Raw genomic sequence first — 13,817 nt, 5'->3', positions numbered from 1 at the left:
TTATCCTACTGCAAAAAAAAAAACCCAGTGGATAAAGTATATATAGGTAGATAATTTTACTGGGAGGATGAGAACAGAAAATGAACTACAAACAGGGGTTGGAGCTATGGAAATCACAAAAAAAAATGAGAAAATAACAAGGACGTACTTATTGCTGAAAATTACAAAAATGTGTGTTGAAAAATCGGAATTAAATATATGTAGTAGACTGCCCAGGATAGAAAGGAAATTAAGTCTTGAAAAGTAGGGGTTATTAGTCGCTAAACTTTGAGGAGGCAAAAAAAGTATGTTGCAGCAGAAAAATAGCATCTCAATATTGTGTTTGGTAAACTAATGCCTCATGAGAAATAAAAATATAGTGTAGTAGGAAAGTAAAGAGAATACAGAATAAGAGGGAAATAGGTAGGCTCGGGCAGTCTGGAGTTCCTATAGTTAGGATCCTGAACATAGTTCTGGGAGTATACTTCGCATGTTTAAGTCAGTTATGTAGTAAATAGAATTAAAGTTAAAATTAAATTTAAATTAAAACTAAATTAATATAAAATTAAGTTGACAGGTATATACAAAGTCTATACCCCTTACTTCACGTGGCTTCATAGATCTTTTGGCTTCTTACCTCGTCCAATCCAGTACTCGTCCTTTGATTGCATACCTCTTCCTTTGGTTGCATTCAATGATTTATACTTGATTTTAACTTTCCTTTTTGCCTTCTTTGTCGGGTTAGCCATGAAATATACGTTCACTACTCCTGTGCTTATCTCATCGTTTAGCCCTATCTTCCCTTGTCACTAAGTTCAAAATCCCTCTTACCACTACCTCCATATATAAGCATATATTCATGTCAGAAACAGAGGCTCTACTGCTTGCTGTCTTTCCTGTGATTGATGGTTGATCCTTGAAGATGTTGAAATCATGTGTTTTCCAACAATAAGTCTTCCTTGTTATTTTCTCATATTTTTCTGTGATTTCCATACCTCTAATCCCTGTATGTAGTTCAATTTTCTATTCTCATCCTCTCAATTAAATTAAATTTCCATTATGGTCATTAGGTTCCTTCTGCCAAAAAGTGCAGTGTCCCTAGTCCATAAACCATATCACGATTTTTAATATACCTCTTCAATTTCTTAAAAAATTCAATTTAAATAGATTCTGAAAAGTAGACTGCACTTTTTGAATATAGAAGAACACATAATTAGGATATAAGAGCATATAAGTAAGAGAAAATAGTATTACTGAATGACAAATTACTATAAATGGATAATACTGAAAGAGAAGGATGTCCCTCAAAGTATTCTGTCACTCACTTGGTTTTTAGATCTGTTTTTCTTTCATATTTTCAAAATTTGTTGTAACCAGTGGGTTGCACAGGGATTTCAGTTGTATGGATAGCAACAAAATTAACGCAAAAATTATTAATACCACATGAAAACCAAAAAGAAAAACCCCCACAAACAGAATCTGTGAACTTTTTAAAAATGCAAAATTCAATGGACAACGTGATATTCCTCTCTCTCTCAAAAATACACAAACACATACTAGCCGTTATCAATCACAGAATCACATTTTGTAAGGTTTCCTGCTTATAGTCATCCCTTTTGGTTGCTGGACATAGTCGGACAGGTCATTTTTTGAACATGAAAATAAACAGATTTATTATTAATAGTCCAATAATGAATGTTTATAATAAATGAGTAACAGTTTTGCCTGAAAATCACACTGCATATGAGACTATGTAATAATAACAAGAGGAAACACTCATAATTACACGAAAAAGAATGCATGTCATTAATTCAATTTTATTATAAGAATTAAATGACTTAACAGAGAGAATAACAAAATAACATTTTACAACTACAGCTGGGCAAAGATTTATAATAGTAAATAAAAAAAAAGGGAACTAAACTTAAAAAATACTTACATTTCAAATACAAGGAAGATGAATGTAGAGGATTCGAAAACATCATGGAGTTCAACTGTGCAAATAAAAAAAAATAAAAAAAAATTGCATCAATATTTACATACTGAAAAATATTCTTGTATACAGGAGAGCCATAAGTCAGAAGAATATTTTCCACAGGTTAGCAAAATAAAAATAAATTTATGTTTGGAGGGGGGGGGGGGGGTTAAAATGCAAAACAGAAAAAAGATAAGCAATCAATAACAAAGAACATAGCACACACAAATTGCAACTAACATGATACGCGCAAATGAGAATGGAGTAACAAGCTACGAAGCTTAAAAATAGGAATGAAGAGAAGATTCTGGAAATTTATTTATGTTTTTTATATGATTTAAGATTTCATGGAAGGGGAAACACATTTCACCATAACAACATAAAAACCCACAGAATTTCAGGTGTCGGTATCATCACAAATTCAATAAGATCGAGTTTACTATTAATTTATAATAGACCGCACTAACAGAAAATCCCAATAAACTGGAAACTGCTAATTGTTTTTATTGTTTTATGGTTGTGACCTCCAGAAATCTCACCGGAGCACGTGGTATGGCTGGAGACAATGGTAGGGTAATCTTGAGTACTGCGGTCTCGTCCCAGATTAAATGGCATGTTGTCCCAATTAAACAAAGAAAACCCTGGCTATTTTCTCAATTAGGTTCTGTTCTTTAAGATTTGTCCCAAATAAATGACTGCCCCGATTAACCTGTGGCCCCAAATGAAAGGAATCCACTGTACTTAAAAATCATAAGTCAAATTGTCCAATACTTTTTACCTTTTGCTCATTTAAAACTAAAGCTATTATAATTATTTTTGGCATCTTTCTTTTGGAACATTACTGAAACAAGTGTTTCAGGTTTCCAGGCTAAATCCCTTGAATACTTTCAAAGTCTTTAACCCAATACTTAACAGATGCAACAATATACAGGGTGTCCTCAAAAATACACGGCATAACTTCAGGAATGAGTTCCTCACACGTAGACAATAAAAATATTTTCTATCAACGTACTTTCGGAAATGCTTGGTTTCCAAGTTTTGAAGGTCTGTCTATGACACTTAACTGTTCACATCGCCTTATAGTAATTGTTAAAAATGCCCACCTTCTGCCTGAATACAGGCCTCACATCAACGTCTCCTCCTCTACTTCAGGAGTTGTAGATCTTGGTCGTCCTCTGTCGGCAGCACGAGGTGTAAAGTTCCCATGTTCACAAAAGGCGGCGATGGATATCTTCAAACGTTTTCCTGTCTGGACATCTTCGTTCTAGGAACTTTTCGTGGTACAAACGACGAGCCTCCAGGGCATCGCTGTCCGCCAAACTGTACATAAAGTGCATATCCGCTTGCTCCTAATTTGAGTACATGGTCAGAATGGAAAACCACCAGATTCTGTCAGTACCTGCAGGAGATAAGACATTCCGGTTAATAACTCGGGAACCAAGCATTTCCGTAACTATGTTCATATAAAATATTTTTATTGTCTACATGTGAGGAACTCATTCCTGAAGTTATGCCGTGTATTTTTGAGACACCCTGTATAGTTTTCTTACTAGTTAAAAGCACCAGAGATATCTCAATCCACTACAGTCTACAGTGATTCAGTGGTAGTGACGACAATCTTCATATTGTGGCCATTACCCAATAGTGGTTCCTGAAGTATAAATTTTTTGACGCATTTTAGATCCCTGGTGAGAATCAGGAAGATGTTAGAATTCTTCCCCCTCATACTTTCTCTGACATGGAATAAATAACAATTATCTAGATGGTTAAAAAAAATCTGTTTGAAGTATTGCCAGTCCAGTATTCCCAATCTATAAGATAAGCTGGCTGAAGTTGTCCATAATAAGGCAAGCTACACTTGCTTGCCCAGTCAAGTTGCTAAAATTATTTCTTCTGTAATGTTAATTTCTGTCAATTACTATTGATCCAGCATTACTATAGCAAAATTAGTTGGTTTGATCAAAAGCTGAAATTTATTTATTTACACTACTCCCAGCATTACTATATAGAAAAATTAAATTTTGCAATTTATTATTTTTTATACTTCTGATAAATCCCTTATATCTGTGTGTAACTGTTTTTTCCTGTGGTCTCTGAATGCAGGTTTTGGTTTTTGTACCTATTTCAGCATCTCTTTCTGCACATAATTAAAGATCAAGGAGAGTGCAAGAATAATTTTGGCCCATGCCATGATTACGCTTGGACTCTTATCATTCTTACGACTACCCTAATTATCAATTTCCCTAAACCTTCGAGGATTCTTAACAGCATAAGCAAAACCTATATGTACTATTTGTATGTACCTCCTCAGAATAAAGTGCTGCTGACGAGGCTACTGGACTAGATGCTTTTTCGAGAGCCGCTAGGGATTCATTGATTTTGATTTAAAATTCATTGATTTAAAATTGTTTTTTTGTAACTTTGGATTTAAAAATAATAGTGTAGTATTTATTTGTAATTCTCTGATTACTTTGATGAATTTGTTCTTTACTTGGCCCTTGTAATTGCTTAAAAAACACAGCTGACTTTTATATACAACACTTACAAGTTTTTGTGTTGTATAGATAAGAATACGTAGAAACCACCAAGTATCAGAGAGATACTTGGAGGGTTCTACATGTGCAGTCGGTATTAGAAGAGGCTCAAACTATAAGTTATTGCAATACATACACGTTTTAATAACTTTACAGCATTAATATTCATAGAGCTTTGTGTGTTGGCGAGTTGACATAAATATAGTATCGCTAACTAGTAGTACAATGCATAATAGTGGAAATGAAGGTTTTTAAATTATGGTAAATAAGTAGCTCATAAACTATAATCACATGGTTGGCATATTTTTTTGTTTTAGCTAATAAACTTGTTTGTTATTTTGAATCTGTTTATTACTTATATATTATAATTGCATATGAAACCACAGTCGATTTTTGGCACCATTGTTTTGTATTGATAAAAACATTAAAATTTGCAGCAATAGTTATTTGGTTTTTTTTTTTAGGAGCATTAGCAGCTAAGGCCATATTGCTCCGGGGGGGATACGTGGTGTTCATTCCCTGACCTTTCCGCATCCTCCGTATTTGGTGGGCACGGGCTCGAACCCCGGTCTAATCAAGAAGCATGTACTACACACTGCTGCTCCTGCCCACCTGACTACGGAGGCGCCGCAGCAATAATTACAGTATTGAATGCATGATAGGGGAATTCTGGTATTTTAATTGTTGCAAATAGGTAGCTCGAAAGATTGAATCACATAGGTTGGGATTAGATAAATTATTATCTATATTAATTACTTAGAACTTACAAACTTAACAGTATAGCATAATACAAATAACATAAACTTGATAGGAGATATGAAATATATATATATATATATATATATATATATATATATATATATATATATAAATATATAATAGGAGATATGAAAAGGGGTTTAGAGTGAAAAGGCATTCTGCACGTTATCAGATATTCGGTGTAAAACACTGATGAAACTAATATCTTCCTATTTTAGAAGATTTAGAAGCCTTGGCTTGCCTCCCTAAAATCCACTCATGCACACCTTGTTGGTAAGCCCTGTTATGTCATTTTGATAGCATCAAACGTGTAGAATGGTTCTCTTCAAGAAGCCTGGTTGTGTAAAGAGGAAAAGACCATACCCTCCAGCAGTTTATTAAATATGACAACATAACAACACAAATGGCCCTCAGTCCCAAGCAGCTTTCACTCTCCCTCTTATGGCAGCGAGAGGATCAGAGTGGAACCAAAGGTTGCAAAGAATCTCTGGGTTCGATTAGGCTGCCATGCACGGAAACTAAATTTGGTGTGTTACAATGTAAGATCGCTCATCAGTGAAGATAGGATATTAGAGCTGGAAAAGGAATTAGAAAATGTGAATTGGAATATTATTGGCATGGCTGAAACAAGAAGAAATGAATCACTTACAAGTTTATCAAGTGGAAATCTGCTGTACTGTACTGTACACCAATGGAAACAGTGAAAGGAGCGAAAGTGGAGTTCTGGTCCATAAAGATATTAAAAACAACATTTTGGAATTCAAAATTACATCACTAAGGGTGTCAAGTCAAGACTACTACTCAGGATTTCTAAGAGGGTACAAACTAAAGGTTATAATGATATATGCACCAACATCAAGAAATGATGATGAAGAGGTTTAAGAAATGTATACCAAAATTGACAGACTTCTAGATGAACAGAAAACTCATTACATCATCATTATGGGGAATTCAATGCTAAGGTTTGAAAGAGACAAAACAGCACAGAAATGGACTCTATAGAAAATTTATAATGATATATGCACCAATATCAAGCAATGATAATGAAGAGGTTAAAGAAATGTACACCAAAATTGACCGACTTCTAGATGAACAGAAAACTCACATCAGGGGTCGGCAACCTTATCTGTGTGAAGAGCCATTTTTGATCTAATTAAAAAAAAAGAGAGAGAATCCGAAGAGCTGCACTTCAGCTCAAGCTGGGAGAAAGTTTTTTTTAAAAAAATGGAACAAAATGGGAAGGTATTTTATTAAAAAATATATAAATTTTGAAATATTATTTATTAATACTAAAAAAACGTAACAAACATCCAATTAGGTACGAATTAATGTGACTTTTGTTGCTGAACTTTTTGAGCGAGTCTCTCAACATCAGGTGAGTATACCGAAATTTTCATATAGAAACATGCTGGGAGACTTGCATTTCAGATTTGATTTATTTTTATTATAGTTCATGTTCGAAAATATTTGCTCACAGAAATACGTCGCACCAAAAACTAAGAGAAGTCCATACGCAAATATTTGCATTTGCAACGGAAGGCAGCCTTTTGCCTTTCCAAATCCTCAATTTCAGTTTTAAGACATTTTCGCCTTACACTCCACATCACCTTGATTTTTAAGTCCTCTAAACTGCATTTTTCAAATTATGCTTCATGTGGGCTAAAAGTTAAAGAGCCACAGGTTGTCAATACCTGAACTACATCATCATTTTGGGTTGGAAAGAGACAAAACAGCACAGAAATGGACTCTACAGAAAATGGACTCCTCTATAGAAAATTTTGGAATTGGTGAAAGAAATGAAAGAGGTGAAAAAAATTCTGCGGAATTTTCAGAATCTTGAGAACTGTCAATAATAAACACTTTTATCGAGAAAAGGGTGAACAGAAAGTGGACACAGAAAAGCCTAAATGGATTAACATCTAATGAAATTGACTTACAATATATCTTCTGTTATCACTATCAGAAGATATATCACTATCAGAAGCGATTGATCACAGAATGGTAAGATGCAGACTTAATATAGATGTTGTTTTGTATATTTATCAATGATATTGATGAAGGTATATCAAGCTTAATGTCGAAGTTTGTAGATGACACAAAGGTTGGCAAGCTTGTTAATGACAGTAATGGTAGTGTGCTACTGCAACAAGATCTAGAAAATTTGGGCAGATGGGCTGAGAAGTGTGGCAACTGAAGTTTAACATTGACAAATGCAGCAAAGTATTGCACATGGGTAGAAGTAAACTCAGAAAAACATACCAACTGTGTGGTACTACACTTAGGGTGGTAGAAAATGAAGAAGACCTGGAAGTAATTGTGCAGTCAGATATGAAGTTTTCTGAACAATGCAGCTTGTCTGCATTGTTCAGAAAACAATGTACCAGAGTAGCTCATGGGGTCTTGTAAATGATATATAGGAATTTTGCTAGCAGGGATAAGAAGGTGATTATCCCCTTGTATAAGGCAATGGTCAGACCAGACCTTGAGTACTGCATACAGGCCTGGGGACCTCATTTTAGGAAGGATGTAGAGTTGCTTGAGCGTGTACAGAAAAGGGCAACGAGATTGGTAGGGGAACGAAGGGGTCCGCTTAGCAAGAAAGGCTTAAGTTATGCAAATTGCAGCGGCTAGAAACTATGCACTTGCAAGGTGATTTGACTGGGATGTATAAGGCCTTGAAGGGGTTGAGCATGCTGAATTCTGATGGGATTCTTCTGCTGGCTCAAGATTACGAACCTGAGGAGACAAATTCAAATTGAGGAAAGACGATTATAGAACAGATGTATGGAAATTTCCTTTAGCCAGTGGGTGGTTAATTGCTGGAACAAACTTCCATCTGTCTTTGTGGAAGTTGATCGCTTAAATAAATTCAAAGGAGTAACTGGACAAATGTTTATAGGGAATGGATGTGTGAAATTGGTTTTTCTTTTTCCAAAAAATGAATAGCAAATACTTTAAAAACGGTACTCACCTTGTATAAATCTGCAATAAATTTATTGGTAGATGGTGGCTAAATTTAGGTTGGAAGAAGCATTAAAAAGAACTAAGGTGGAGAATGGGGTGAAAATATTTTAAACAGATTTTAAAATGAGCGCAAGGAAGTAGAAATGCAGATCTCCAATCCTTGGTTGTCATAAAGAGGTTACAGGACGCAAAGGAATAAATGAATAAAAATAAAAAAAAAGAGAAGACCGGTGGTGCCAAAACTTCTCTTTTTTTCATTTTTATAAGATTACTATTATATTATTATATGATTACTATAATTACGGTATTATAAGATTACTATAATTTCACTATTTTTCTTATGGCTGATGCTACATAAGCACTTGCTTTCTTGCATCACATGCCTCCATTATTATTACTATGTAAGAAAAGGAAGGAAAAAACTAACTCCAGTAAATAATACAAAGGTCTTTGAGATAACAGAAGAGAACAAGCAGTATGTACTAGAACTTTGGAAAAGTTTGAGCTTCTGCAGACCTTTCAGGACCAAGATATTGATGAGCAATACAACAACTTTCTGAAACTGATAAAGTTCAACAAACCTATAAGTAAAAACAAATCCAAAAAAGCAAAAATTAGTCAAGAAACACTTCTCGTGATGAACCAAAGATGACAAATGAAGAGCAAGATAAACACTGACAAGGACAAAATTGAGTATTGAAAAGCCATTAGAAAGAGACTCAGAGGGGAATTAAGATTTAACACAAGAAAAGTAGAAAAGGCATTAAGAGAAAACAAAGGACTCAAATCAGCAGTAATGAGCAGTAACACAGAAAGGCAAATGATACTGAATCTGAATAGAATAGTGATGGTGTAAATAACAGAGAAGCCATAATTCAAATAGCAGAAGACTACAATAAAGCATTTTATAAGAAGAAAGGGTATGATGCCAGTAATGGGGAAGACAGATCACAAATGAGCAACACATATAATATACCCAATATCTTTCCTGATGAGGTAGAACCTGCATTGAAGAAAAAGAAGAATCAAAAAACTCCAGGTGAAGATGAAGTTACTGCAGAGTTGTTAAAATTAGGAGGAAGAGACATCACACAGAAACGGGTAAGAATCTTCACAAAATACATTAGGAGAGGCGTGACCGCAAAAAGGTAAAAAAGATAAACTGCAGCCATTATCAATCCACTTCAGGATTGAAGCCTCCTCAATGATTCATGTTGAGGGAAATGGACCATAATCTGCCAAACTGGTCCAGTGGGGGTTGGCAGATCGACTGTATTTAGCTGTCAGAGGCTTGAATCCCGGTCTACTCAAAGAGCGTGTATGACTGGACTCCCTCTCCTGACCACTCAGCTACACAGGTTTCATTATGATTGCATTATCCCACTCCTTAGGGATAACCCCTAAGGAGTGGAATAATGCAATCATAATTTTGCTACATAAGAAAGGAGATAAATCAGAAATTGGAAATATAGATCAATTAGCTTGTTGTCCCAAGGGTTAGTAGTAACCCTTGTGCAAGATGTGCACGAGGGTTACTACTAACAGAAAGAATACTTGATGAGAATCAACCAAAAGATTAAGTTGGCTTTAGGACAGGATTCTCAAATATAGATCACCTTCACGTAATATCACAGCTAATGGAGAAAGCAAATGAATATAAAGCACCATTATGACTGGCATTTGTGGATTATAAAAAGGCATTTGACTCCACAGCATAAGGCAATGTTTTGGGCACTGGAAAGACAAGGCATAGATATCCCATACATTATTGATTTTGAAGAAAATATATGAGAATGCTACTTCCTTTATTAGACTAGACAAAGACCGTAGCAAATTTAAAATTGCGAAAGGAGTTCGACAAGGGTACACAATATCCCCGAAGTTTTTTACTACTGACCTTGAAGAAGCTTTCAGAAGATTGGACTGGTCGCAGAAAGGAGCCAATGTGAATGGAGAGTACCTAAACCATTTATGATTTGCAGATGACACTGTGATCACAATCCATGATCTCAAAGAATTAGAGGAAAATCTTAATCAGTTATGCAGAGTTAGTAAGGATTTCGGGCTAAAGATGAATATGGTTAAAACAAAAGTAATGATAAACAAGTATGCCACAGAAAGATATATATAATCACTGAAGGGGCAAAAATGAAAAGGTTGATTCATATACTTATCTTGGACAAGTCCTTAGCTGAAATAATAATAAATGGCTGGAAGTCAAGAGAAGAATAAATTTCAGATGGATAGCATTCAAGAAATATAGTCACATACTGAGGAGCAATATCCCAATTTGTCTGAAACGTAAAATAATGAACCAATGTATGCTCTCCACAATGACTTATGGAAGTGAAACTTGGGCACTCACCAAAAACTACACAGCAAAGAATGGAACAAATTATAATAGGAATCAGACTGTTGGAACAGAAGAGAAACACATGGATTAGCAGCAAACTCAAGTAAAGGACATTCTTACCAAAGCACCATGACTTGCCAAGACAGGTCATGGGGTTGGTTTCGTCAATGATATACAGAAATTTTGCTAGCAGGGAAACGAAGGTGATTATTCCTTTGTATAAGGTAATGGTCAGGCCACGCCTTGAGTACTGCGTACAGGTCAGTAGGTCTCATTTTAGGAAGGATGTAGAGTTACTTGAGCATGTACAGAGAAGGGCAACAAGATTCGTGAGGTGAATGAAAGGATTCTCTTTTCAAGAGAGAGGCTTAAGTTCCGCAAACTGCAGTGGCTGGAGACTAGGCAACTGCAAGGTGATCTGTTTTGTTTTTTTTTAAGTAAACCCTAAACACGAGAGGTATTAGAACCTATAGTACTTAGTACCGTGCCTGGGTTGGAGGTTGAGAAGATGAAAGAAGATATTTGTTGACATTGAACTTGAACTTCTGTAGACTGTAATTTTCAGGAAATACGTGGAAGGTTGTTCCAGAAAACGGCAGTTGAATGAATAAACGAGGAAGATGAAAAGTTGGTTCTGCGAGTTTGAAGTTGGACAGTAAATGGATGTTGGATGGTGGCAGCACGTGTTCGGACTGTTTTGAAAAAGAGAGTGGGAATTATAGAAGCCAATTCAGAAGAAAGTGCCCATGGAAGTATCTGTAGAAGAGGCATGCAGCAGAAAGAGTACATGTATGAGACAGCGAGTGGAGAGACTCTGTTAGAGATGAATCATTAATTAACCTAACTCCCTCTTCTGAATGGAATCAAGAAGCCGGAGAGAGGTTTTGGGAGCACCACCCGAGATGTGGGAACAATATTCCATGGAAGGGCGGATTTGCGATTTATACAGAGTGAGCAGCTGTTTGGAAGAAAAGTAACGCCGAGAGCAAAAGAGAAAACCAAGTTTTTTATATGCAGAGTAAGCAATATTTGTAATGTGCATGTGCCAAGAGAGATTAGAAGCCAGGGTAATCCCCAAAAGAGATATATCATCTTGCCTAGAAATCGGAGCGTCACCAAAGATAAGCATAGGAGCAGAAGAATCCTTTTTGCGAGACATAAACCAAGACTGAGTTTTAGAAGGATTGAAATCAACTAAGTTGTTTTTGCCCTACTGGAGAATTACCTGAAGATCAACATTTAAGGAATTGGTAGCAGATTTTCGAGAAGTTGAAGCTGATTGAGCAGGGCAAGGTTTCTCAAAATGGAAAGTAGAATGCAATGTGCTATCATTGGCAAAACTTTGGATAGGATTTCCAGTCAATGAAGGAAGGTCATTAATCTACAAGAGGAAAAGAGTGGGGGAAAGAACTGAACCTTTGGGGACACCGGCATTAATGGAGAAGTTAGAAGACAGAGAGCCATCTACCATCACCTTAGTGAGCAATCAGAGAGAAAACTGGATAACCAATTACTAAAAACAGTTGGCAAACCATAAGATGGAAGCTTGTTTAGAAGACCTTTATGCCAAACACGATTGAAAGCCTTTGAGATGTCAAGAGCAACTACTTGTGTTTCACCGAACCTTTCCATTGAATTAGTCCATAAATAGGTAACATAAGCCAGAATATCACCAGTGGATCGACACTGATGGAATCCATACTAGCGATCGTTGATCAGACGGAAAGTTTCTAGGTAGTTTAAGAGTTGGCGATTAATTGATTTCTCTATTACTTTAGAAACGGTAGAAGTAATTGCAGTGGAACGATAATTGGATGGGAGGGATTTGTCACCCTTTTTAGGAACAGGCTGGATATGAGCAAATTTTCAAGCAGAAGGAAAAACACCATTGGAATAAGAAAGTGAAAAAAGGTGGCAAAGAATAGGAGCAAGTTCAGGAGCACAGGTTCTGAGAACAAGTGGAGAAATACAATCGGGACCTGGAGTTTCTTAGCATCAAGATTCGTCAAAATCGTTCTGACATCCTTTTGACGAAAGAACACAGGAGGCATTGAATGAAGCATGTTGGGAATGGTGGGAGGTGTTTTACCACGATGATTAATACATGATTTGGAAGAAAAATGGTATGCTAGCAGGTCAGCTTTATTCTTGGCTGAAGTGACAACACAACCATCTGGTTTGAACAGAGATGGGCAAAGGTTGCGGCCAACCGCTTTGGCAAGAGACCAGAATTCTCGGCTACCATTAGGGCAAGAAGCAAGTTTTCTACTCTTAGCCTGTTCAAACTCTAGTTTGGACTGATTAATAATTGCTTTACAATTGTTGCGAGCTTTGTTTTGGCAAAAAATGAAACTGAAGAATTAGAAACAAGCCAATTACAATATGGAACATTCTTCTCTTGAGCAGCCTTAGCACATTTATTGGAAAACCAAGGTTTAGATAAAGGACGAGATTTTAAAGTGGAGTGCGGAATAAAGGATTCCATTCCTGCAAGAATAATTTCACTGACATGATCTGAGCAAATGTTGACATCAGAAATTTTTAAACAGTAATCTGACCAAGGAAAACAAGAAAAGAAATCTCACAGGTCATCCCATTTTGCATTCTTGTAAGGCCAAACTACACGAGGCTGGTAACAGCCATGAGATAAAGGCTCCATTGGAGAAGAGACAATCACCAAGTTGTGATCTGAAGTGCCTAAAGGACCTCTCACTTCGACCGTGTACTTAGAAGGGTTGTTTGTGAGAAAAAGATCAAGCATGTTGGCTGTATGATTAGGATTGTCTAGTTTTCTTGTAGGTAAATGAACAATCTCTGCAAGGTCATTAGTAATTGCAAAAGCCTCAGCATCTTGACCAGCTGGGTCGGTGTGACTAAAAAACGGAAGCCAGCTGGAGTTGTGAACATTAAAATCAACAAGGAAAATTACCTCACTGTTAGGAAAGTTGGACTGGAGAAAGTCAAGTTGCAAAGAGAGGAAGTCAAAGAGCTCCAAGTGATTAGTGGAGTTGGGTTATTTGTTATTTTTGTTTTTAGGAGCATTAGCAACTAAGGCCATATTGCTCTGAGGATATGCAGTGGTCATTCCCTGACCTTTCCGCATCCTCCGTATTTGGTGGGCACGGGCTCGAACCCCGGTCTAATCAAGAAGCGAGTGATATGCCCTGCTGCTCCTGCCTACCTGGCTACAGAGGCGCCTAGTGGAATTGGGAGAACGGTAGAGACAACAAATGAATTGGACACAATGAGCTAG

At 36.4% G+C, this 13,817-nt stretch overlaps 1 protein-coding gene across 3 annotated transcripts in view; it reads right to left on the bottom strand.

Moving 5' to 3' along the window:
* PhKgamma (phosphorylase kinase gamma) overlaps nt 1-13,817 on the bottom strand; it is a 318,732-nt gene that overhangs the window by 194,785 nt on the left and 110,130 nt on the right. For all 3 annotated transcript variants that reach the window (XM_090374302.1, XM_090374304.1, XM_090374303.1), the window contains exon 4: nt 1,919-1,973. In XM_090374302.1, the coding sequence (XP_090230428.1) occupies nt 1,919-1,973 (55 nt within the window). The remainder of the gene's footprint in view (nt 1-1,918; nt 1,974-13,817) is intronic.

Source organism: Mastigoproctus giganteus, chromosome 5 (assembly GCF_048544385.1).
Source record: "Mastigoproctus giganteus isolate SK-2022 chromosome 5, ASM4854438v1, whole genome shotgun sequence".
NCBI lineage: Eukaryota > Metazoa > Arthropoda > Arachnida > Uropygi > Thelyphonidae > Mastigoproctus > Mastigoproctus giganteus.
This window is presented reverse-complemented; position numbering and strand designations above follow the sequence as displayed.